Below are 24,609 nucleotides of genomic sequence, written 5' to 3'. Positions count from 1 at the left end.
TATAGCATATATGCCATATCACAGGGTGGTTTTAAAACTCCCCTCCATTTCAGAAGCTGTTTGTCGTGCAGCTTTGACACGTGTGACTACTGTTAACATTAAACAAAGATCTGGATTAATATTCTTTAAAATGAGGTCAGAGTGAATGAAAGGTCTCAAGCTCGAAACAAACTTTATGTGTGCCCCCACCCAAGACAGGTAGCTACTGCTAAGGACCAATTTCACATGTTGCAGAAAAGGCCAATCCCTGCACTTCGAAATCTCGTCTTTTCAGTGGCGTTTGAAAGGGAGACTGCTGCACGCGAACTCATGGGAACCACATGCCCAGGAAGCGTGCGGGCTGATCTGGGGAAAGGCCTGACAGCTAACAGGATCTCCAACATGATAAACGCCAGCTATCGCCATATGTGGCCATGTCTCGAAGAAATATTCATTACTTGAAACTGATGAGGTAGAAGCATCTTGGGATCTTTACCATATCAAAAAGCACCATGTGAACTGGCCCTTGATTTAACTAAGTGCCAGTCTGATAAACCTCTTCATTGTTCTTGTCAGCATAAGTCCATTTATAAGTGGGGTGGAAAGTGAACCACCCATGCTTATTGACTAAGTACAACTAGAACATTGTGTGAATGTAGCACAGTGGCTACGAATTCTCACTTCAAATCTCACCTCAGCCATGGGCTCAATCAGGCCTTATTTTCTCGTCACATCACCTCCTCATCAGTAAGACAGAGATGACAGATACCCTACTCCACCCTAAGGAGCAGTTCCTCCACCTTAAACAGCTTATCTGTTGAAGGAAGAGCCACTTACATTAGAGGGAGTCTCCTTAAGCTAGAGATCCAGCTCAGTGGAGTAGTAGTTTTTAAGGTTACCATAAACATTTGCCAAGATAAGGTAATATATGCAAAGAATTGCGAGCTCTGAAACGTGTTATGTAAATGTTATTAACTATCGGCCAACAGACCATGGTACATCTGCTAGTGTGTGTGTGTTTTGCAGTCAAGTCACAGTTGACAGATTTTTACATCTCTAGCTGAATCCTTTGGTCCTTGAGTGTTCGTAGAATTCATTCTGTGTTGTAAGTAGTACATGGGCTGCATTCAGACATCACATTAAACTGTGGCAAAGCAAAAAAAAATATGCATGAATGTGGTTCGGTTGCCAGGTTCACACAAATGCCTTGCTCTTCACACTTCTCTTAAAAACTAATAACCATTATTCATGACATACAAATGCTTTCCTCCAACCCTGGTTAATATACACACGGGCATTAGTATGTCACATGTAACTGGAGAAAGATTTTATCTGCAATTCTCCAGGGAGGGGTGAGAGTTAGGAGCCAGGAGCTGACAAGTCCAGCAACAAACTAAGCTCACACGAATTTGTACTTAACTTCAGTGTGACATCCGCATGCAGCCACAGAAGAGTTGCTACTTGCTGCAGTACTATGGGAAGATCATATGAAAGTAACTGAACTCCAACCACATTTTGAGGCTAAAAACACAAATTCACAGGACTCAGAAGATAAGACACCCCAATGGACTTCTGCCTGTGATGGTCACCCCTAGACCCCAAGAATCTATAGGGACTCTATAGTTCAAACCATAGATTCCTGCTTCGAGCTCTTGGTGAAGAAGCCTTCATTTTCTGGAGACTTGCCAAGCTACCAGCATGAGAAGCTGGATATCTGTTTCTTACTAACTTCCTACAGTGCTGCTGTATTCATTCCCATTAGTTAGACCAGTCACTTATTTTTCACATCTCCCTTCCACCCACCCATTCACTATGAATTTGTACAAAGCTTGGACACCCTTGGTATGTCCAATTTAATTTAATTTAGACATACGGTTCTACCAGTTTCATGTATTCCAAATTACCAAACACATGCAACATGTCCTATCTGGATTTAAATAAAACGCCTGGAGAGATCTGACAGGAATACTCAGGAAAGTCCTAGAGGAGGAGAAAAGAGAACACCTCCTCTCCGTCTTTTTTTTTGGGGGGGGGGAAATATCACTGTTTCTACAGATATTTCTAAAACTACATCAGACAAAAGTCATGGGTTCAAATTATTTGGCTGTTTTACGGAACAAAAAAGGTTCAATTACTACAGCAGGGGCTTTGAACAATGACCTTAGTCTTTCTAAATTAAACTGGAAAGCAGGTGGGGGATGAAAAGGGAAAAGCTTAGATGGTGTGCATGTCAAATTACCAACCAAGCAATGACATTCTGGAAGGAAATGAGTAGATTTCTTCCAACTGCATATTCACGTTTCCAAAAAGAGCATGCTTCCTTCATAAGTTCTCTGCTCTGCCTGAGTGGTTAAAGAAATCCAGGAGGAATATGTTTGAGAGGGAGGATGTTTACAATAGACTAGTATATTTACATTTTTTTAAAGGGGGGGAGAAAAGAAACGCCTTTCATTAATTTTTGACAAGGCCACTTTTGTCTTTTTTATAGTAACCAATTATCTAACTAGGGTAAGCAATTTCCATGGTAAAATGTAACGTATTTTGAATGCTTTCCAGGCTAATCATGATTTTCCTAAATGCCACAATAGGAACTTCCCATAATAAATAACATCATTATTTACGACCCAAATTAGATAATTTGGAGAAAAAAAGACCAAGTCTGATGCCAGAACTGGGCTCATTGAATTCCACACAGAAACACACGCGTTCTTTTCCACTCTCTTCTTTCCCCCTCCGCAGCTCTGCTTACTTGCTTCAGTTTCTCTTTAGAACAAACACTGAATCCAGGTGCAAACGCTCAAGTCCCATGGAATGCGGAGCACATTAAATTATGGCAGGTTTGGCTGCTAGTAAATCCCTGCTGTTACTCACCATTGGATGTTGTGCTGGAGGCAACAGCTTTCTCACTGACATCTGTCCGAGTGGAGCATTTCACTATAGGATTCTCAACTTTTTTCTTCTCACCCGTGGTAGAGTTATGGGACTGGGCTTCCATGATGACTTCTCATTACTTCAGCTCTCTTCACGCTAATACCTGAACAAAACAACAGAACCATAAACCTTCAAAGATGGATTAGAAACCCTGACATGCTTCCCACCTAAAGAACATCATGCTATGTTTTGGCATTAGCCCTCTCAACAAAACCCATCAAATCAACTTTCTCTGTTACTCATCACATCCTGTACTCCATCCTTCACCAAAGGAACTTAAGGCAACATAGATGAGGGTTATTATTTTGTCCTTACTACAACCCTGCAAAGCAAATTAGATGGAGAATGTGTGCAATCAGCACCAATGAGCTCAATATTATTTATTTACTGATTTGCATACTTTGGTTTTCAGTTTATGCCTAGGCTTAGCTAAACCCAGATCTCCTCTGTCCAAATCCAACACTGGATTTAAACCAGGGTGTCGAACTCAATTGTTACAAGGGATGGATATGACATAAATGTCAATTGGTCGGCCTGGGCCATGCCTCGCCAACCCAGATTGAAAGTGGGGTAGGTGGCTGCCTCAGTTGGCTCGCGGGTCAGATAAGAGCTCTCAAGGGGCCGGATCCAGCCCTCGGGCCTTACGTTTGACACCCTTGGTATAGACTATGCCATACTATCTATCATTCTTATTAGTTGTTCTTACTTGTAGCTCCACTGGCTGCTGTCTTCACTGCGTTACATGGAAGCAAGTTTGACTTAATTCAGTTACTTCCAAGTGGCGTGGAAAGAACAAAGCATTTGCAAGAAGCTTTGCTCCCAAAAAAAGGGGGGAAGGAAAGCAAACTGAATAATCTCTAAGGGATCTGGCAAAAAGCCAAGTATTTCCCCCTCTCCTTCCAGTTTGGAACTATATAGCAGAAGCTGAACTGATCACCCATTTGACTGTAAATCCAAATATTTAAACTTCGACATTTATATCAGTCCAGCTACACGGCAGTGAATTATATCTTCAAGGTTGATCGCATAAACAGTTCATTCTGTTTGTTTTAGAAATGTAATTCTAAAAAGGGTTATTAGAACACCACACCCGGGTTGGGGGGAGGTGATTACCAGGAACAGTAGGATCGCTTTCTCTAAACAACAACCCTAAAATGGAAATCCCCACAGGGAACAAGTATTGTTATTCTGTCTTTCACCTTCTACTTTTGGAGTCATTTGTTGCTGCTCACAGTTCATTTTATATCTCTCAGGCTGAGTCACCTTTTTCTTGGAGCGGTGAACTTCACCATACAAACTAACAGTGCATTCCTAAGGAGAGTTACTCCAGTCTAAGCCCAATAAAATAAATGGGCTTAGACTGGAGTAACTCTCCTTAGGAATGAAGTTAGATACCCAAATGTTTCTGCACAACTATGATCTGACCGCAGGACAGCCAACTATGGTCAGCCAACAACAATCCATGAAAGATGACAAATCTTTCTGATGTATAACATAAAACCTTTAAACATCACTTGGAATTAATTAGCTGCTCCTGTTGTATTTTGCTAAAAGAACAGAATGCAGAGAAATGTAGCTCCAGAACCTTTTCCTCTTAGGACACTGTCACCTGGACAGTAGCAGTGATTCCTCCTTCCTAATCAATGTTGTTCTTGTTGTTACTATTATCATTATTATTATACCTTTGCATGTATTTGAGTAACAATTGGCGGAAGGAACATTAACAATTTGAGACATGCAGATGACAATGCATTACTGGCAGCAAACAGTGAAGACTTGAATCAGCTATTGATGAAGGTTAAAACAAAGTGTTAAAGCAGGATTACATCTGAACATCAGGAAGACAAAAGTAATGACTACATAAATTGCACAACTTTAAGACTGACGATGAAGAAACTGAAATTGTTAAGGACTTTCTATTCCTTGGCTCCATCATCAACCAAAAGGGAGACTGCAACCAAGAAATCAGAAGGAGACCAAGACTGGGAAGGGCGGTCATGAGAGAGATAGAAAAGATTCTTAAGCGACCGATCATATTTTGGTCACATCATGAGACGATCAAACTCACTGGAAAAAACAATAATGCTAGGAAAAGTCGAAGGCACCAAGAAAAGAGGAAGACCCAACATGAGATGGATTGAATTAACAAAGGAAGCCACAGCCCTCTGTTTGCAAGACTTCTGCAAGGCTTTTAACAAAAAGACATTTTGGAGGTCCTTAATTCACAGGGTCGCCATAAATCGAAAGTGATGTGACTGCACTTCACACACACACACACACACACACACACACACACGTATTTTAGCTCTGTTTTTAATCGTTTTAATTATTCATTTTTTGTGGGGTGGTTGGTTTTTAAATGCGATTTTATGAAGTATTTGTTAGTCGCCTTGGTATCCTTTGTGAGGGCAGAAAGGCAGGATACACATTTTGTGAGTAAATAAATAAAATAAATGCAATCAAGTACCACAATCTTTCAGGCTTAGAACTAAAAATACACTGCAATAAAATACAGAGATGAATTGCAGCAGTGGCCATAGACATTTTGGTGGTGGAAAAGAACCCTGCAACACCATAATTCTTCACCACCTGTTTCTTATTTCAAGGAGTGATTATGGTTTATTTTGAGAAACACTCAAAGGAAGGAAAAAGGAAGAGATGCACCACAGCTTGAGAGCCAGCGTGGTGCAGTGGCTAAGAGCGGTGGTTTGGAGTGGTGGACTCTGATCTGGTGAATCAGGTTTGATTCCCCACTCCTCCACATGAGTGGCGGACACTAATCTGGTAAACCGGGTTGGTTTCCCCACTCCTCCACATGAAGCCAGCTGGGTGACCTTGGGCTAGTCACACTCTCTCAGACCCACCGACCTCACAGGGTGTCTGCTGTGGGGAAGGGAAGGTGCTTGTAAGCTTTGATTCTTCCGTAAGTGGTAGAGAAAGTCGACATATAAAAACCAACTCTTCTTCTTCTTCTTCAAAAAGCACTTTAAGTTAATTCACTACAAGGGTAGTAAAGAACTGGTAATATTCTGACATATGTAAATACATCATTTCCTTAAGATCTCACAATGTGTTTCATTTTGGGAGATCTTTAGGTGGCAACTCTATCCAAAACTCACAGCCCTAGAAGTCAGGGCTTCCGAAAGCTGGCAGCAAACAGCACCATTAGTTTAATTTAAAGAAATTCCCCTCCTCTTGAGTTGACATCTACTTCCATAATTTTTACTCCAAAGACTGCAGGTGTTTCGATTAATTCATTTGCCCCCTAAATTCCATGTAAATGAACCTTCACAGACAAGCTAGAACATTTCCCAGACAGCTAATCTGCCCTGAAGATGAAGCCTACTGCTGGAGGCCTTCCTTGTCAGCACTGGGGCCTTTCCCACCAATAGGTCCATTTGTGAGTATGCACCACAGCCTGCTGATTCAAAAGGCATAACATCTGGTACACTGCAGAAAGGAAAGGCTCCAACTTATCACCTGAAATGTGACATTTGTTAGTCACGGGCCAACTGGCTAAACAGGGCTTCAGTCAGGAAGTGGACAAAACTCCATGCAATTTCCATTTAGACAAGGGGATGGATCCTGTGGGATGGATTTGTGCCACTACAGGAGCATTCCAAGAGGAAAGCGCCTCAACCAGCAGCATGGATCCAGATAATCCATCACACCAAACACGATAGGAAAGTGGAATACTAACCAGTGGTTCTACCCAGGATGCAGCATTTTACTATAAATTTTTTATTTAATGTATATCCAAGCCTCCTCCCAACAAAAAGCTATCAAGCTGGTATGCAAGGAGATAAAAATAAATATACTTAAAAATATGCATCAATATCATCAATAAAATCACTACGATAATCAGTAATATCAAAAACAACAATAATCAACCTAATAATACCAACAGTTCAAGAAGCACCACCACAGTATAATATCAACAAGTCAAGAGGGCAGGAAGAGGGAAAAAAATGCCCCAAAATTTAGCTACCACCTAAAGCCCTAAAAAATAGACATGTTTTCATGTGGTATGCAGAACTAAAAAAGAAAAGGCATCAGGCAAACAGAAGGGGAGGGGCTGTGGCTCAGTGGTAGAGCCTCTGCTTGGCATGCAGAAGGTCCAGGATCAATCCCCAGCATCTCCAGTTAAAGGGACTAGGCAGGTAGGTGATGTGAAAGACCTCTGCCTGAGTCCCTGGAGAGCTGCTGCCATTTGAGTAGACAATACTGACTTCAATGGACCAAGGATCTGATTCAGTAGAAGTCAGCTTCATGTGCTCCTGTGTTCAAGTAAAGAAAGGGTTCCGCAACAGAAAATGCCCTAGCTCTAGTAGTCAGCCACCCCACATCAGAGGGTGGGAACACCCAAAACACAGCCTCCAATGAGGTTCTTAATAGCCAGGCAGATTGCCAGGAAAGAAGGCAATCCATAGGAAAACCTGGGCCCAACTAGTGTAAGTCTTTAAAGAAAGATACCTTTTCCAAGGACATTCCAGGATAACAACTGGTGTAAATTCATCCTTCAGAAGATACATTATAAGTTAAGCAAGGCAAATCAACCCATCCTCTGGCAAATATTCCCAATAAAGCAGTTGCATGAGAGAGAGAGACATCCATATTGGCTCACATAATATCTCTCTCCTGTAATCACCCTTTCATAGTTTGCTCATTGGTCCTTTCTTTCACACATGCCTGAAACTGACAACAGCGACGCCCACTGGAAATGACAGCAGGAAATGTTAACGAGTATGTAGCAAATGCAAACAAACTATTAATGCAAGACAGAATCAGCATCAGCCTGTGTTGGCACCCAAATATACAACTTCTGGCTGACTCACGGTAAAAGCTACATATGGAAACAAATAAGGTGGTATAGTCTTGAGGCACTAAAGTGGCCTGCAGGTGAGAGAAAATATTTTAAACGTTCCCTCACATTAAAAAAATACCACGCAAGCAAAAAAAAAAAAAACACTGCAGGAAGAAAGCATTTCGATTAGCCTACATAGAACAGAATACACACCCTTCAGTGTTTAACTGACTCAGAAGAGGTGTGCTGATACTCTACCTACTGGCCAACCAAGACACACACTGTGGTCAATGTGTCAAATTATCACACTAAATGTAAATCTAGTATACTGGGTTTCGGCATGCAGTAGGTGGCCTCCATGGGAGACCAAGGAGAAGATCGCACCTCCCTTGGATGTGTTCTTCATCTCCCCAGGGAGGCCACCTGAATGAAAACCAGTATACTAGATTTAAGTTTAGTGTGATTTGACACACTGAAGCGTAACCACAAACCAAAGCATAAGCTGTGTTTTGCACAAATTAGCTTTGAGCCGTTTTACATTTCTTATCAAAATTGCTTATAATCCACATGAAAACTGGCCAGAACAGATAAACATGCAAAGAGTCGTTGTCAAAGTGGAGGAGAGGTCAATCTTAAACAGGTCTTACTGTATGTTAGTCATCATGCTAAAATGAACTCTCTTTGAAAACTTCGGAGGGACTGCTTGGAGTATCTTGCAACAGAAGAAGGGCTCTTTCCACCCTGAGGAAAGCATCAAAAGGGAAAACAGGATCCAACCCCTTGATTGAGAAGCAGCCAAGGCAGTTTCAGTTCAAAGATTGGAACAACTGGGCAAGATCTCAAGCTAATAGAAAATTCTCTTAGTGGGTTCACACGTGAAGAACTCCAGCATCTACTAAGAAAACTATTCTTCTTCCTGCACTGTCACTGCCAACCCTTATTTATGCTACTAAAGACCAAATGAGTACCCAGCTTGCTGGGGGTAAAGGGAAGATGTCTGGGGAAGGCACTGGCAAACCACCCTGTAAACAAAGTCTGCCTAGGAAACGTCAGGATGTGACATCACCCCATGGGTCAGGAATGACTCGGTGCTTGCACAGGGGACCTTTACCTTTTTAAAGACCAAAACCATGTTAGGAAGAAGACAAGGTACAGTGAGTTGGATACAGTCAGAAAGTTCATTGAAGGAGTTGGTGGAACAGCTATCTTTTCCTGCATTCCCTTTCCTCAAGCAGCCTGCCATTTAGCTTCAAACTCCTCTCCGAGGTTGGGAGAGACTCACAAGCAAAATGCCCCACAGGATGAACACTGCAACAATGAAGCAGCGTCACCTAGTTCTCCACAGGCATACAAGCATGTATCTTGGTAACATGGGAGTGGATCAGAGGCAGGTTTGAGACTTTAAAAAAACAAAGGTAGTATCTGTGCAAAACACAGCTTTGCCAGACACACTTGAAGGAAGCAATTCATCCTACACATCTGAAGTGGTTGAAAATACTGGTTTAAATACCAAGGCCTTTCCCCCAAAAGCCCGGTAATTGTCATTGTGAAATTATTTTTCTTTTGCATGACAGTTCCATTCCTTTCCTAAAACTACAGTTTCCAGAGGCCTTCAGTTAGGAGAACAGAACTGTCTCTCATTTACAAGTAGACTTAGAGAATACAGCTCTTTACGATTTTCTTGTTTTATATATTGCAGTGCCTCAAAGATACTATAAGTAGAGAAACCTGACAGGCCAAGGAAATACCACCTCTAAGCCTCTTTCCTTCATTCAAGGTATTACTGCTGCCTTATTAACCCAAGTAAATGGCAGGGAGGTGCTCTTCAACCAGTCATGAGCACCACAGGGGTTGGTAGAATCACAGCTAGGCACAGCTTGGCATACTTGGGCTCCAAAATAATGCTCTAAAAAGGAAAGTCAGATTCTGTGCTCAGAATAATCTTCATGCAAAGGTTATTTTGTTTGATTAATATATTTGAGGAGGTAAGGCGTCATGGTATAGCTGGAGCTCATCAGATCTCAGAAGTTAAGCAGAGGCAGTACTTGGAAGGGAGATCACCAAGCAAAACTCTGCAGAGGAAGGCAATGGCAAACCACCTCTGCTTCTCACTTGCCTTGAAAGCCCCTTGCTGGGGTTGCCATAAGTGAGTCGAGACTTGACAACTCTTTACACATAATGTATATATTTGCATTATATTGGATTATACTTTAAAATGTAAAATATTTGGAAAAGACAAAGGTGGGAAAGGTACATCGTTTACTCACCAAGAAGGTCCTTTCCGCTCTGAAGTAGAAGGGCATCTTGATCTTTGGGTGTTTCTCGCGCATTGCTAGGGGTAGGCAGGACGAAACTAACAACTTCCTGTTTCCTGGCAAGGAACACCTCCTCTTCTAGTTATTCTACAGCAAGCTCAAGAGACAGAGAAAGGAACTCACAAACAAGGAGTACAAACAACAATAAACTGAACGATAAACTTAGAACTATTCTATATTTATTGCTACAATATTATTAGGCCGATCGAATCTGTAGGCTAGTTTGGTGTGCTTCAGTCCACCCTTGTAAGATGATGTTGCCATCTCCGGGTAGGCAAGATACCCTTCTACTTCAGAGCGGAAAGGACCTTCTCGGTGAGTAAACAATGTACCTTTCCTGCTCTGAAGGAAGGGCATCTTGATCTTTGGGATCTCTAAGAGCAATGAAATAATGGGTGGGAACTCAGTCCTCATCATCTTCCACCACGTGCTGTAAAACACGTCTGCCGAATGCAGCTTTGGCGGATGCCATAGTATTGATTCGATAATGTCTAATGAAGGTAGTCACGTTGGACCAAGTAGCTGCTTTACAGATCTCTTCAGCTGAGGCTTATTTGAAAAATGCCGCCGACATGGCTGCGCTTCGCAGTGAATGGGCTGTGATCCCATTCAGAACTTGGAGACCACTGGCTAGGCAGGCTTCTCTGATGCATTGTCTAATGGATGTGCTAATAGACTGTGGGGACATGCGAAGTCCCTTGTTGGATACACAAATGGAGATAAACATCAATTATGTTCTCCTAATGGATTCAGTTGTAGATATATAAATATGAATAGCTCTACACAGGTCCAAGGTGTGCCAACTCCGCTCTCTGGGAGTAGAAGGATTAGGACAAAAGGAAGGGAGGTGACGTTCCTGAAACTGATGAAACCGGGAACCCACTTTGGGGGTGAACAAGGGATCAGTATGTAGCACAACTTTATCTTTGTGAAAGATACATAAGTCTTTGCGAATAGAGAGGGCACCCAATTCTGAAACCCTCCTGGCAGAGGTTATGGCAACTAAAAATAAGGTCTTCATCCTTACTAATCGTAAGGGAACTTCCCTCATAGGTTCAAAGGGACTTTTGGTTAGAGCAGAAAGTACAGTGTTCAGTCTCCAGGTAGGGAAGCGGTGAGTCACCTTAACCTGAGGGTGCGATGACAGAGGAATCCCATCAATATCAATGAAGGTTGCCGCTCTAAGGCCCTGCTGCGCACCGTTCTGTAAAAAGGCCAGTAACTGAGGTAGCTTAGGAGAGATAGGGTTGATCGTCTTCTGGTGACACCACCTGGAGAAGGTTTTCCAGGTGTGTTGATATATCCTTGTAGTAGAAGGACGTCTGGCTTTAAGGATGGTCCCCACCACCTCCACGAAAAGCCCAAGGGCTAAGAGCCTTGCCCTTTCAACCTTCAAGTGGTCAATTGAAACCATCCAGGATCTGGATGAATCATTGGTCCCTGTTGAAGGAGATCCAAGGATGTTGGAAACTGCCAAGGTGCCCTGGCGGAGAACTCTGTGAGTGCCAGAAACCACAGCCGGCGTAGCCAATTGGGAGCGATCAGGATGACTTCCACTCTCTCCGCCCTTATCGTCCTGATGACTTTCGGAAAGATAGGCAGTGGTGGAAAGGCGTATAGGAGACCCGGAGGCCACTGAGTCAGAAGAGCGTCCTCTTGCTCTGCTTCCAGATGGTAGAACCAGGAGAAGAACGTTTCCACCTGACGATTCTGGACTGAGGCGAACAGATCCACCGTGGGCGTTCCAAACCAGCTGGTGATGGCTTGAAAGATTTGAGTATTCAGCATCCATTCCCCTTCCTGGAGGGTCTGACGGCTTAACCAATCTGCCTGAGTGTTGTGGATGCCTCGTACATATTTCTGCCCAGATCATGATGGCCGATGACTCCTGGTGCAGGCGAGAGGAGCGAGATCCACCCTGCTTGTTGATGTGGGCCTTGGTCGCCGCATTGTCTGTCCTGATTAGCACGCGTTTGTTTCTGACAAGGTCGGGAATTTGATGAGGGCTAGGCGTACTGCCCTGAGTTCAAGATTGATGTGGAGAGATGTTTCTGACTGGCTCCATATGCCCTGAGCAAAGGAGTCTGCCACCATGGCTCCCCATCCCTCGAGGCTGGCGTCTGTAAACACCTGGACTGGCTGTTCGTGTAGATACGGTTGTCCGACTGTTAGACTGTCGATTTTGGTCCACCATAAGAGGCTCGTCCTGGCCACCGGACTGAGGGAGAGGATCTTGTCTATCTTGTGTGTGATGAACAGATGGAATGGACGCAGTGCTGCTTTAAGTGGTCGGGAGTGGAAGCGAGCCCACGGAATCAGGCCTAGACAAGATACCATGAGGCCTAGGAGCCTTGTCAGAGCCATCAGTCGATGTCGTGACGACTTTACCGTGGAATTCGCTACCGCTGCAATTTTGCGGGCCTTGTCTGTTGGGAGGAATACTGAATTGGTGGTGCAATCTATGACCACTCCCAGATGTAGGATCCTCTGCGACGGGCTTAGCAAGCTTTTGGCTTTGTTTATAAGAAAGCCGTGCGTTTTGAGTGCCGTGATGACTTGAGTGGTGTGCTGAAGTGCCAGGTTGTATGAGGGGGCACATATGAGTAGGTCATCTAGGTAGGGATGTACTTGGATTCCTTCCTTCCTTAACATCGCCACAATAGCCACCATCACTTTGGGAGAAACTCGGGGGGCAGATGTCAACCCGAATGGTAGTGCCCTGAGCTGAAAATGAAGGTTCATATAGTTGAATTTCAGAAAGCGATGATGGGGATATGCATATAAGCCTCTGTGAGATCTATGGATGTCATGAAGGTGTTTGGACGCAGTGCCTCTATGATGGTTCGCAGTGTCTCCATGCAAAAATGTTTGGCCTGGATGAATCGATTGAGAAATTTGAGATCCAGGATAGCCCTCCAGTCCCCATTCTTTTTGGGGACTGTGAAAAATATGGAGTAAACTCCCTGGAGATGTTCCTGAATAGGTACTTCCTCTATGGCCCCAATCTGGATCAAGTGAGAAATGGCTTCCATCGTTCTCTGATGTTTTACAGCACTGCGGTAGCATGGCAATGCGACAAAGCGATCTGGAGGCTTGTGATAAAATTCTATTAGATATCCCTGCTGAATTATTTGTAGTACCCAGGCATCCATCTGGGAGTGGCGCCACTGTGGAAGGAAAAGTTGTAATCTTCCCCCCACCATTGGATCCCTGGCGTCACTGTTTATTTCCTTTGAAGAATTTGTCAGGTTTGTCCTCCCAAAAGGACTGTGGTTGTGAGGGGCGCTTGAATCTGTTGAAACGTTGAAAGGACCCTCTATGAGGAGCCCAGTGTGGGTGTCTCTGATCCTGTCTGAACCTGGATAAGGTATGGTAGGATAGAAAGGACTGAGAGTATTGGCCAAAATGGGGTTCCTTTTTATGGGATTTAAGGATCGCCTCATTTTTATCCTTAATTTCAGAGAGCATCTTATCTAGTCGCTCTCCAAATAGCTTTCCACCCTTGTATGGGTGACCCATTAATATGGTCTTGAACCTGGACTCAGCCGACCATGGCCTTACCAGTAGGGCCCTGCGAATGGTCATATTGGAGGCAACCGCTCTAGCAGCGAAGATCACTGCGTCCAAGGAGGCATCTGCCATAAAGGAGGACGCCTTTAGCACACGAGACAGGCCCTCGGCTGTGGGTAGAAGCTGAGTGAGCTTCTTTATCCAGGCATTTGAAGCCCTAGCCATCAGTGCGATCGTGGTATTGACCTGAATAGACAGTGCAGCTGCCTCATGCACCTTTCTGGAAAGAAATTCCATTTTTCTATTGAGCTGATCTTTAATAAAGCCCACTCCATCCTCTGCCAGGAAGTCAGAGGATTGAAGGGCAGAGATAGGAGCATCTAACACAGGCAATTCCAACATATCCATTGCATATGAGGCCATATCATATAGTTTCTTGGCATTGCCAGAGAACTGTTTATTATGTAGGGGTTTGTCCCATTCAGCTCTAATAACTTTCTCAAAGTATTCTGGTAAGGGGACCTTAATAGTCTGGGCCTCACATTGTGAGAAATATTCTTTGGAACCTTTATGTCTGGATTTAGGCTTAGATTCCTCAGGAGATTCAGCTTCATCAGAGAGGTCTAAAGCACAAAGTGCCTTGGCCAAAAGAGGCTGGAAATCATCAGAACAGAACAGTCGAGGCTGCTGTTCTTGAACAATGAGGAGTTCTTCGTCTGAAACGAACTCTCCTTCCTCCCTATCGTCAGCCCCAGAATCTCTATCCACAGGGTTTCATTTCTCTGCTCTTGGATAATTGGCACTGCTTTCATAGCTGCCTTAGTGGGCCACTGCCTAGAGGGGGCTCTTTGGCTGTAGCCAGGCTCCTCCTGCATGGGTTCAGATATGACTGAGGACCCAGGGGAAGATGTCCAACTATATGAAAACCCTTGAGGAAGTGGCTGAGGGAGTCTTTGAGGAGGGTAACCCTGCTGGAAGGGTAGGATAAGAGATTGGAGCCTCTGAAAATGTCTTTCCATGGAGCCTTCTATCATATTATGTACCTGTTCAAACGTGGGGTTCTTGGGGAATCCCCCTTCCTCAGAAGGGGAAGTTACTTTACCCTCTGTAGGTATCCTGGGCTCCACATCCAAAGGCGCAGCAGAGGATCCAGCGGGGACCTTAGAGGTCGAAGCGGAACTCTGCTTAAGCTGGTGCTTGTGGCTGCTGCCTTTTCCCCCACCATGTTTTTCTTCAGCGATTTTCCAGCCGAAGTAGATGGCGGCTCCCTCTCCAATAGTCAGCCAGGGCGGCTAACGGCGGGAGCCGATTTTAAGGCCAATTCTTGATCGGCATCAGAAAGGAGCTCGATGTCCTCCGATGCAGCTTCTCCGGCAGCCATTTTGTTTGCTGCGTCTTTCCCGCAGCTTAGCTGTTTCTCCCATGGCTCAGCTGATGGTCGGCAGAGCCGGGAGCTTAAATTTTAAAAACAAACGTACCCAAACGAGAGGGAGGGTAGGGAGGGAAAACAATTGGATACGGCAAGGTAAGGAGAAGAATCTATTCTAACCTAATTTCACTAGACCTGGGCAGCAGCTACGGCTGCAACGCTCTCACCCCAGCGAAGGCAGGAGAAGAACTGGAAGGGGAGGTGTTCCTCACCAGGAGACAGGAAGTTGTTAGTTTAGTCCTGCCTACCCCTAGCAATGGGCGAGAAACACCCAAAGATCAAGATGCCCTTTCTTCAGAGGGGGAAAAGGCAGATGATATTCATAGGCTTATATTGGAGGCAATACGATAACACCCATCCTCCAATCAAAGTTCTCTATTTGTTGAGTTCTCATTGGAGGCCACAATATTGGCCACTGAGTGAAACAAGATGCTGGACTGGATGGACCACTGGCCTGATCCAGCAGGCTCTAGTTATGTTCACCTGCACATTTTCAAAGCTTGTTCCATATAATTTTCAGGATTGGAAATCTGTGGGGGGTTTTAAAGAGAGATTCTTAGTATGCCTTGTTTCATTTCATTTACAATCAATCAAATCCTATATTCCAATAAATTCCCATGTCAGCATATATAGCTGTATATCATTTAGGCATAAAAACGCCCAAGTAACTCTTTTTCCCTAACAGAATAAATGTGAGCACTCCTAAAGAAATGAATCCTGTAGGATATTCTACTCTAAGATGTCATGTTCTAATCCCCAAAATCTTCCCCAAAATCACAAAAGCCAGAAGCTGTTCCATGCAAGAATACCATAAATCCTAGCTGGCCATAGCAACAACAGAAGCTTTTGCCCTCGATGCAAGTAAGCAACGATACAGATTCTCCAACATTTCAAAGTACAGGAACTCAAAATATTTAACTTCTAGAAAACCAGGAAAAGGGATTTGAAACTTTAATGATGGTAATTTCTAGCAACACACACACAAAAATTAAGAGAACCCAAAATTCTTCCCAGAAGACAAAAGAGGATCAAAAGAAGGTTGGTGATTTCACCAGAGTCAGGAACCACAAAAAAAGAATTGTCCCAGACAGGGACAACTGAAGCATAAGGGGGATGCTGAGCATTTGGGAAAGACCTTCTCTGACAACTCTAAATCAGTGCGTAACAGGCTATTGCAAAATAATGAATATAGTGGGAAAAAGAGGCAGAGAAGATGCTTTAGCAATGAACATTAGTAGGAGAAGGGACCAGTGCCCAGACATGACTTTTTTAAAGTGACCTTAGGATACTTTGTGTTTCCTGTGAAATGCAGCCATTGTATGGCCACTTGCTCATAAAATGCATCTAACATCTATAGCACAACACAGCAGACTACACCAGGATTTCCCACCATGCCCTGAAGCTTCTTCCTTTTCCTTTTATTTATTCATCTATTTGTTTGTTTTTGGTAACACTCAACCTGAAGAAGAATTCTGGAGCACACTATTATGTGTTATCTGGTTGGTCCTAATAAGAGGTACTATATGGATTATATTCTGGATTTTTTTTTCTTTTTGAGCAGCATAGCTGGTAACTTCTCTTCTTTTTATTAAGTCTTTGAACTAATATACAAATAAACAATGATTTCCAATACACTCTAAATATTTGAGACTTATAACAATAATTCAGCACCAATAAATTATGAACTATAAATGGAGCTATAAACCAAGTGATTCCCTCCCCCAACTGGCACACAATCCAACACATTTTGCAAGAAATGGGGGTTATGGTGGATTTGAAACTCTGAATAGCCCCTTCCCAATCGCCTCCTTTCAATGCCACATATGCATTTTTCCAAAGCCTTGCTTTCAAACACTGGCAAACTAGTTTCTTCTATTACTACCCCTTGCTTGCCTGCATGTGCATAAGAATGACCGACCGACCGTAGCTAAGAGAAAACACAACCCTGAACTTTATAGGTAAAATAGAAGGATAAACATTCCTCCGTGAAAGCAAACAGTCATGGTCTTTTTCCATTCAACCATGCGGGAATCTTTTGCAATTTTCCCGCAGGCTTGAACCCATTCAATAAATTAATCTGAGCCCCACTTTCAAGCTAATCCCTGGCAAACCAGCAACCTGCTCGCAGGTGCACCTCTGCTTTTCAAGTCTGCAAAACGCAAGCTTGCACCAAGTTATGATTAAAATTAGAACGATGACAAGAATAAATTGTGAAAGGCACCTTACTGGAGAAAACAAATAAGTGAATGGACAGAAAAGTAAGTAACCACCACTAAAATAAAATGTGTAAATATCCTGACAGTCATAACTTGCACTGATACATTCCCTCCGCATGCATTTGTGAAGACAAAGAGGTCCACAGATTTTTCTACTGGAATTAGCTTCCAGCCCTCCCTTCCCCCCACAGCAGAAAGGCATGGTCTTGTCTGTGACAAAACACAGAACTTTAATTGGGACGCAAGACAATTGCAATGGCATACCTCAGAACCTCCTCTCAGTGATAGGAGGAGGCTCATCCCTACCATGGACACAATGGGGGGACAGATGTTTCACTGCTCCCTGAACATTTCTGAGGCTCAGTGTGACATCAGAAAGAGCTTCACCCATCTCCAGAGAAGGGCAGGGCTATATGTGGCTTTATGCTAACTTCTGAGACACTCCGAATATAGCCTTGCTACTTTCTGAATGTCTCCAAGGCTCTCTCTCACCAGACTGAAAAGATGACTAGGAAAGTAGAATTGTGGACAAAGAAAATTACATAGATTTGCAAATAAATTCTCAATTATGCCAAATCAATTTCACTACAGAAACACTGGGGTAATCATGTGTCTAAATGTACCAGGGACTGCTCTGTTTCATGGGCTGGAGAAAATATAACGCGAGATAACCCAATCCCTTCTATAAACAGGGAAAACATTAATTTTGATTCCCTTCCATTCATAAAATAAATTTGTGTGCATCTGATCTTCCACTGTGGCACCACCATGTAAGGACTAAGCCTGGAATACCAACTAGAATACCTAGTGAGAACGGAACCTTGGATACTCACCGTGAGGGTTTCTTTGGCTCTGAGGTAAGGAAGGTATCTTGAATCTGGGTTATTCCTACCAGCTGTTCAGGGAGGCAGGGCTAACTTCATTACTTCCTGACTCCGTCACGGGAAACCCTAGAGCTCAGTTTGAGTACACCAAGCTAGATCAATGACAGAAAGGATATAATAACACATATAAGAACATAAACAAGAACATTAACAAGAACAGGTGGAAAATTCTGTTATAACATAGGAAAGTGTTAGGTAACAAGAAAGAAGAGGTATTTTAGGGAAAGTAGAGGTATATCATCTGTGTTCCCTTGGCACTTTGTTGCACAAGTCGTTTACCAGCCAAAGAAGGCTTCAGCAATTTCTCTGTTCCTGCAGTCAGCTTGATATCATATCTGTTCTTTGAGATTGTTTTGTTGTTGTTGTATGTTTTTATTTTTACAGGGCGGGCAAGATGCCCTCCTTCCCTCAGAGCAGAAGGAACCCTCATGGTGAGTATCCAAGGTTTCGTTCTTGCTCTGAGGAGGACATCTTGAATTTGGGATTTCCAATAACAGTCCCCCTCAATTTGGGTGGGCATCAGTTATCATCTACCATGTGCTGTAGCACCCTTTGCTCAAGACGGCATCAGCTGAAGAGGAGTTGAGTTTGTAGTGCCTGACAAATGATACGGAGGATCATTTGGCCACCTTACATATTTCTTCCACTGAGGCTTGATGGTTGAATGTTACATTGGTAAGCTGCGCTTTGAACTGAGTGTGCTGTGATGCCTTGTGGAATCTGAGTGTTGCTGGCTTTGTAGGCCTGGCAGATACACTGTCTGATGTTACAGCTGATTGCTGACCTGGACATCATCAGTCTCTCTTATTTGGTGCTGTTAAGAAAATGAATAGAAAGTCCTTTTCCTGATGGGTTCTGTGCATCAGATGTATATCCTAAGGGCCCTCCGCAAATCTAATGTGTGCCATGGGCACAATTATGGTAAATGAATTTCTTTACTTCTGTAAAAAAAAAGGAGTTAACTGTAGGAATGAGACATTTATAAATATGGAGCTTGAATGGATAATTCCACTAGGGATGGGAACCACAGACTGCGGGGCCACTCTGGAGCTCACTTCCACTCGCTCCTGATGTATCTTCTGTAAGCCATTCGGAACCATGGGTAATGGCGAGAAAGCATACAGCAGACCTTTGGCCACTGAGAAGTTAGTGCATCCACTTGCTCCAACCAAGGATGGTGGTACCTGGAGAAAAACCATGGTATTTGATAATTGGAAGCCAAGGTGAAGAGGTCCACTCTCAGTTTTCCAAACCTGTCCATGACCTGTTGGAAGATTTCCTTCTTGAGACCATTCGTTCTTGTCTATCCTCTGTCTGCTCAACCAGTCTGTTACAGTATTGGGAGATCCCTGGATATGCCCTGTAGCAATTGATAGGTGAGTGGTTTCTGCCCATGAAAGGATGCTTTTCACTTCTTGTTGCAGAGTAGAGGATCTGGAGCCCCATTCTTTGTTGATATGGGCCTTAGCAGAGATATCGTCAGTCCTGATGATGACGTGTTGACCCCTGGTTTGTGGCTGGAAGGCTAGAAGAGCTTTTTTGATGGCTCTGAGTTCCACAATGTCGTTGCTCATTTCGCTTTCTACTTGAGTTCAAGGGTCCTGTGCAGGAAGGTTGTGAAGGGAAGTTTCCCATCCAGACAGGCTGGCATCGATGAATATTTGAAGAAGGTTCTCTTGAATATAAGGGTGCCCTCTTTTCAGGCTGCAGTTCTTGATCCACCATATCATACTTTACTTCGGTTGTCTCTTTTTTGTAAGATGTCTAACTAATGAGGATGTAGGAACCACTGAAGCAGTCTGGAGTGGAATTGTGCCCTTGAGACTGATCCAATGCATGCTATCATCAGACCCTGGAGGTGTGCCAACGCCATTAGCTGGACTGATTTGGCCTTGGCTACTGTCTTGGCCATAGAAGATATCTAGTTCATCTTCTCCTCTGGAAGGAACAACATATTCCTTTGTGTGCCTATGATGACCCGCAAGTGTGTTAGTCTTTGAGGACTGAGACTGCTCCTTTCTCTGTTCAAGAGTTAGCTGTGGGACTCCCAATATTTGTATGGTTCAGGTGGTGTCCTTGATGGCTATTTCCCAGGAAGGGGAACAGATCAGGATGTCATCCAGGTAAGGGTCTGCAAGCTAGCGCCACAAGCGTCACCAGCACTTTTGAGAAAACCCGAGGGGCCAACCCCAAGCCGAAGGGGAAGGCTCTGAATTGAAAATGATGATCCAGGAAAGAAAAACATCCATGTGGATGGGGATGTGCAGGTATGCTTCTGTGAGGGCTATGGATGTCATGAAGACCTCGGGCATTAGGGCTTCTGTGATAGGCCATAGTGTCTCCATGCAGAAGCAATTGTGCATCACAAACTTTATATATTTTAGGTCTAAGATGGCTCTCCAGTCCCCATTTTTCTTGGGGATGCTGAAGAAGACAGAGTATATGCCTGAGTGATGCTTGCATGGAGGAACTGGCTTGCATGGAGGAACTGGTTCTATCACTCAAATTTTCAGAAGATGCTCTATGGCTACTATTGGAGTCGTTTTCCTCCTGCAGAGATCTGGGAGATGTAAGAAACTGGTCTGGGAAAAGACTGAGAAACTCTATGGAGTAGCCGAACTGAATGGTTTGCTGAACCCAGAGGTCTGGTTGTGATTGTAGCCACTTAGCTTGAAATTCTTGGAGCTTTCCATCCACTGGCAGGTGCCTGGTGTCACTGTTTATCTTGTGCAATCCTGAAGGGGGATCGATAGGATTGGAATGGAGGGGACCAACTGAAGTGAGATCCTCTTCTAAAAGACCTTCTGTTACTAGACCACTGCACTCTCCGCTGGTCAGGTCTGGATTGCAACAGCATGTGGTAAGAATGATGGATCCCTGTCCATCCTCAGATAACAGGTCTGTGGATCACGAAGTTGTGATGGGAGCATCCACTAAGGGTACTTGCAGCAGTTCTATAGTTAAGGCATACAGCTTTTTTGTAGCGTTGAGCAACTGTCTGTTAGACAAAGGTTTGAACCATTCTTCCTTGACAACACATTCAAAGTACTCAGGGAAGGGAGCTGATCTCTCTGAGAAGGTTAGTCAGGGAAATAATTCCTTAATCCCTTTAGGATGAGATTTGCCCCCTTTTATTTCCCCCCGGGGGTCAGGGTCCTCCGAAAGGTCCAGTGCTGTAATGGCCTTGGCCAGCAGTGACTGGTAATCCTCCCACTATGGGCTCATTGAACAGATGGGTTGGTTGTTCCTCTACTATGGGCTCTTTCTCATATAACTCCCCCTCCTCTCATTGTCTGACAATGAGAATAGTCTCATTGCCTGCACGGTGGCTGGTGCCAGCGTATGTGGCGTTTCTTGCTGCTTTAGCGGGTCACTGATGTGAATCCTCCATGTAAGTAGTAGTTTCTCCTTCCTTCTCCTTCCTCCTGAACCATGCCACAGAGACATGCAGAAGGATCTTTCTGGGGAGTAATAGGACCCCAGGGCGACAATGGGGAAGAGTGGATTTGCTTTAGCTCTTCCCTTAAGGCCTTTCTAATCACCTCCAATAATTCAGATGAGCCATATGGCTGCCCACCCACAGCCTCAGGGGAGGGGGGTGGCTGTACATTACCCCTCAGGTGCTCCGTTGCTGCCATCTGGGTCAAGGAATGGCCTCCAGAGGGGTAGGCTCACCACCCTAGCCGCTCTGGGCCAAACTGGTGGTCGTTGGGGCCAATGTTCCTTTTGGCCAATCTCCTTTTTTGTGCCATTTTTTGGTTGCACAGTTTGGCACTTTTGTTTTAGCATCGCTGCTCTTCCCTGCAGCTCTCTCCTCTCTGTCTTCTTGGGGCTTCACCCACTCCCTTCTAACTAAGGACGATTTCAGCATTGGGTCTGCGTCCTCTTCTGAGAGGAACAGGTCACTGCTAAGTTCTTCCTGAGCTTCAAAGTCTTCTATGAAGAGGGAGGAGGGGAGAAGGTAATATAACGCACCCACAACCCTGCCTGTAAAAACCTTAGATATCTTGGCTCCATACCAAGAAATCATCTCTGTATCCCAATGAAATCTCTGGGACTGACAAAGAGCATCTTCTTAACCTCTAAAGTACCACATTTAGAAACAATTGGGTATAAATAGAGGGGCAATTCTAGCTCCCCACAAGACTCTTTTGGGAACAAGCTGTTTTATGTACAATAGTTAATTGTGTGGACAGTTTTCTCCACTGTACACAGAACAGCACAGCACCACAAGGTCCATTTTTTTATTCAGGTTATTTATATGTCACCTTTGCAGTCTGAGAACTGCTCATTTAAAGTAGACACTGTCCTGGATAATCCAGCTGTAGTAACGCTGCTATGTGAGAAAATTCTGCTATTTGTTGCCTCTGCAGTCTGGTCTTTTCATACAAGTCCTCTTTTATTTTTCATTGCTTTTTACAAAGCTTTTTACAAAGGATGCCATATTTATACCAGAGTTCCCTGGTAAGAAGCGCGCATAAAACAGGAAGGGAAGATACAAGTCTCCAAACATGCAACAGAAGTATACCAGGAAGCCAAAGTTGTTCTTCCTCACTTTGTACTTCCTGGGAGAAATTGCAAGGGGAGGGCAGATCTATCTCTCTCATGGAGAAATGCCGCAATTATATAAGAAGCACATAAATCTCCCTAAAACGATGCATGAGTTTCCCTTGTATTATCTTTTTCAGAACTTCCTAGTAATGTGCTGAGCCATTTTCACACAAATGTTTCTGGTCATGTAAGTTCCATTATTTGACTATGGCTTATTCAGATAGTGGCTTCCAGCACACTTGCTATAGTCCTGTATTGTACAAAAAGTAACAAGGAACTGTCACAGGGAAGGGCAGATATCTTTTTTTTCTAACACTCTATTACGTGCAAGGAAACACAGCCATGTGGGTTGTACAGCACACATGCTGGTTCCTTTCAACTGCGTGGACAAACTGGGGGTTGAGTTCAGACTGAAACATTCTGCATATCTGAACACGGGGTTATCAGGAGTGCAGAAAAATGAGAATCATCTAGGCCAGGGGTGTCGAACTCAATTGTTACATATGACATAAATATCCCTTGGCCTGGCCATGCCTCACCAGCCCAGATCGAGGGGAGGTGGCTGCCTCGGCTGCCTCGCAGCCAGATAAGAGCTCTCAAGGGGCCGGATCTGGCCCGCGGGCCTTATGTTTGTCACCCCTGATCTAGATGATCTCTAAGCCTCTAACAAGCCTACCGGGTTTCCCAAGGTGTGCTGCAAAATTCTAACAATCTTTTCCTGACACACACACCCTTTCCCAACTCTGTTGGTTTATTGTCTTTTCTCTTTTTAACTGATTGCCTCCTTTCAAATTCTCGTCCCTGATTCTATTTGATGCCACCGGAATTGTATTCCATTCATTAACAAGTGGTTTGCATCCGCTGAGAAGAGCTGTCTGAAGTAAGAGCACCACGGCATTCATCATCATTACATCAGCAGTAGGGAAAGTTTATACTGATTGCTATCAGCATCCAGAGTGGCCTGATCAGTGTGCAAGCAAACATAGGATGTTTAATTTTCCCCCAGAAATATCTCTGGGTATTTGGGGCATTCACATGCACCGTTTTGATCTGCACTACTGGAGGCAGTCTTTGGGGATCTGTCTCAAAAGAGGGAAACTGTGTGAAAGGGGGGGGACACACAAGGAGCAGCATGTAGAACAATCAGAAAATTACAGTGTCTTTCAAGCATAAAGAGCCTTTTATCAGATGCATCAAAACTGTTTACTTCATTCCTTGGGAATATTCAAGATGAAGAAAGCTCCATCTTGGTCAGTTCAAAATGTACATGAGAAAATTTAATATGAGAGCTATTTTATTTAGATTCATTCAAGCTTGTACTTGTTACGTTTAAAAGCCAAAGCCCTCAGTTATGTTTAACACCAATTCAGGCAAATCTGCAGTGACAAAATTCCCCTGAAAACCAGAAGTAATTCCATGATATGCTTTTAAAAAAACCTCTGCTCTCCACTTGTTACAGTTTACCACTCCAGTATAAAACTTGTCCTTTCCCTATAAAACCAATATGTAAAAGTAAAAATTAAGGCCGAAAAAGAATACTTATTATAGTAAGGAACTGTGTTTTTATTGAAAAATGTTACTGGAAATAAACAACAAGGAGCATGTTTACACTCTTCTAAAATGAAATTTTAGTAATTGTCCTTTTTCCTTAAACATTTGCAGCACCTTCAGTGTGGCTACTGTGTGTGATTCATAGGGGGAACGTGAGTGCTCTAGGAAGGAAAGGAGGGAGGCCTAAAAACAGAAAAAATAAAGAGATGTAGAAAGAAAGCAGGGCATGGGAGCAGCAGAGAGGGAAGATGAAGCAAACACTAAAGCATTTAAGCTAATGTGTGAAAAGAAGTCTCATCAAGGAAAAGTTGCTTAAGTCAGAACATTGGTCCATCTGGGCCAAGTATTGTTCACACGAAACAGGACTGGCTCTCCCAGGTTTCAGATCTCACCCAGAGGTCATTCCAGTTGGAGCTGCTGAGGACTGAACTAAGGACTT

At 43.8% G+C, this 24,609-nt stretch overlaps 1 protein-coding gene across 1 annotated transcript in view; it reads right to left on the bottom strand.

Annotated features, from left to right (window-relative positions):
* Nucleotides 1-24,609, bottom strand: part of GLI3 (GLI family zinc finger 3) — a 309,607-nt gene that overhangs the window by 274,048 nt on the left and 10,950 nt on the right. Inside the window, exon 2 of the mRNA XM_056857509.1 lies at nucleotides 2,851-3,013. Coding sequence (XP_056713487.1) covers nucleotides 2,851-2,974 — 124 coding nt within the window. The 5' untranslated portion in view covers nucleotides 2,975-3,013. The remainder of the gene's footprint in view (nucleotides 1-2,850; nucleotides 3,014-24,609) is intronic.

Source organism: Euleptes europaea, chromosome 11 (assembly GCF_029931775.1).
Source record: "Euleptes europaea isolate rEulEur1 chromosome 11, rEulEur1.hap1, whole genome shotgun sequence".
NCBI lineage: Eukaryota > Metazoa > Chordata > Lepidosauria > Squamata > Sphaerodactylidae > Euleptes > Euleptes europaea.
This window is presented reverse-complemented; position numbering and strand designations above follow the sequence as displayed.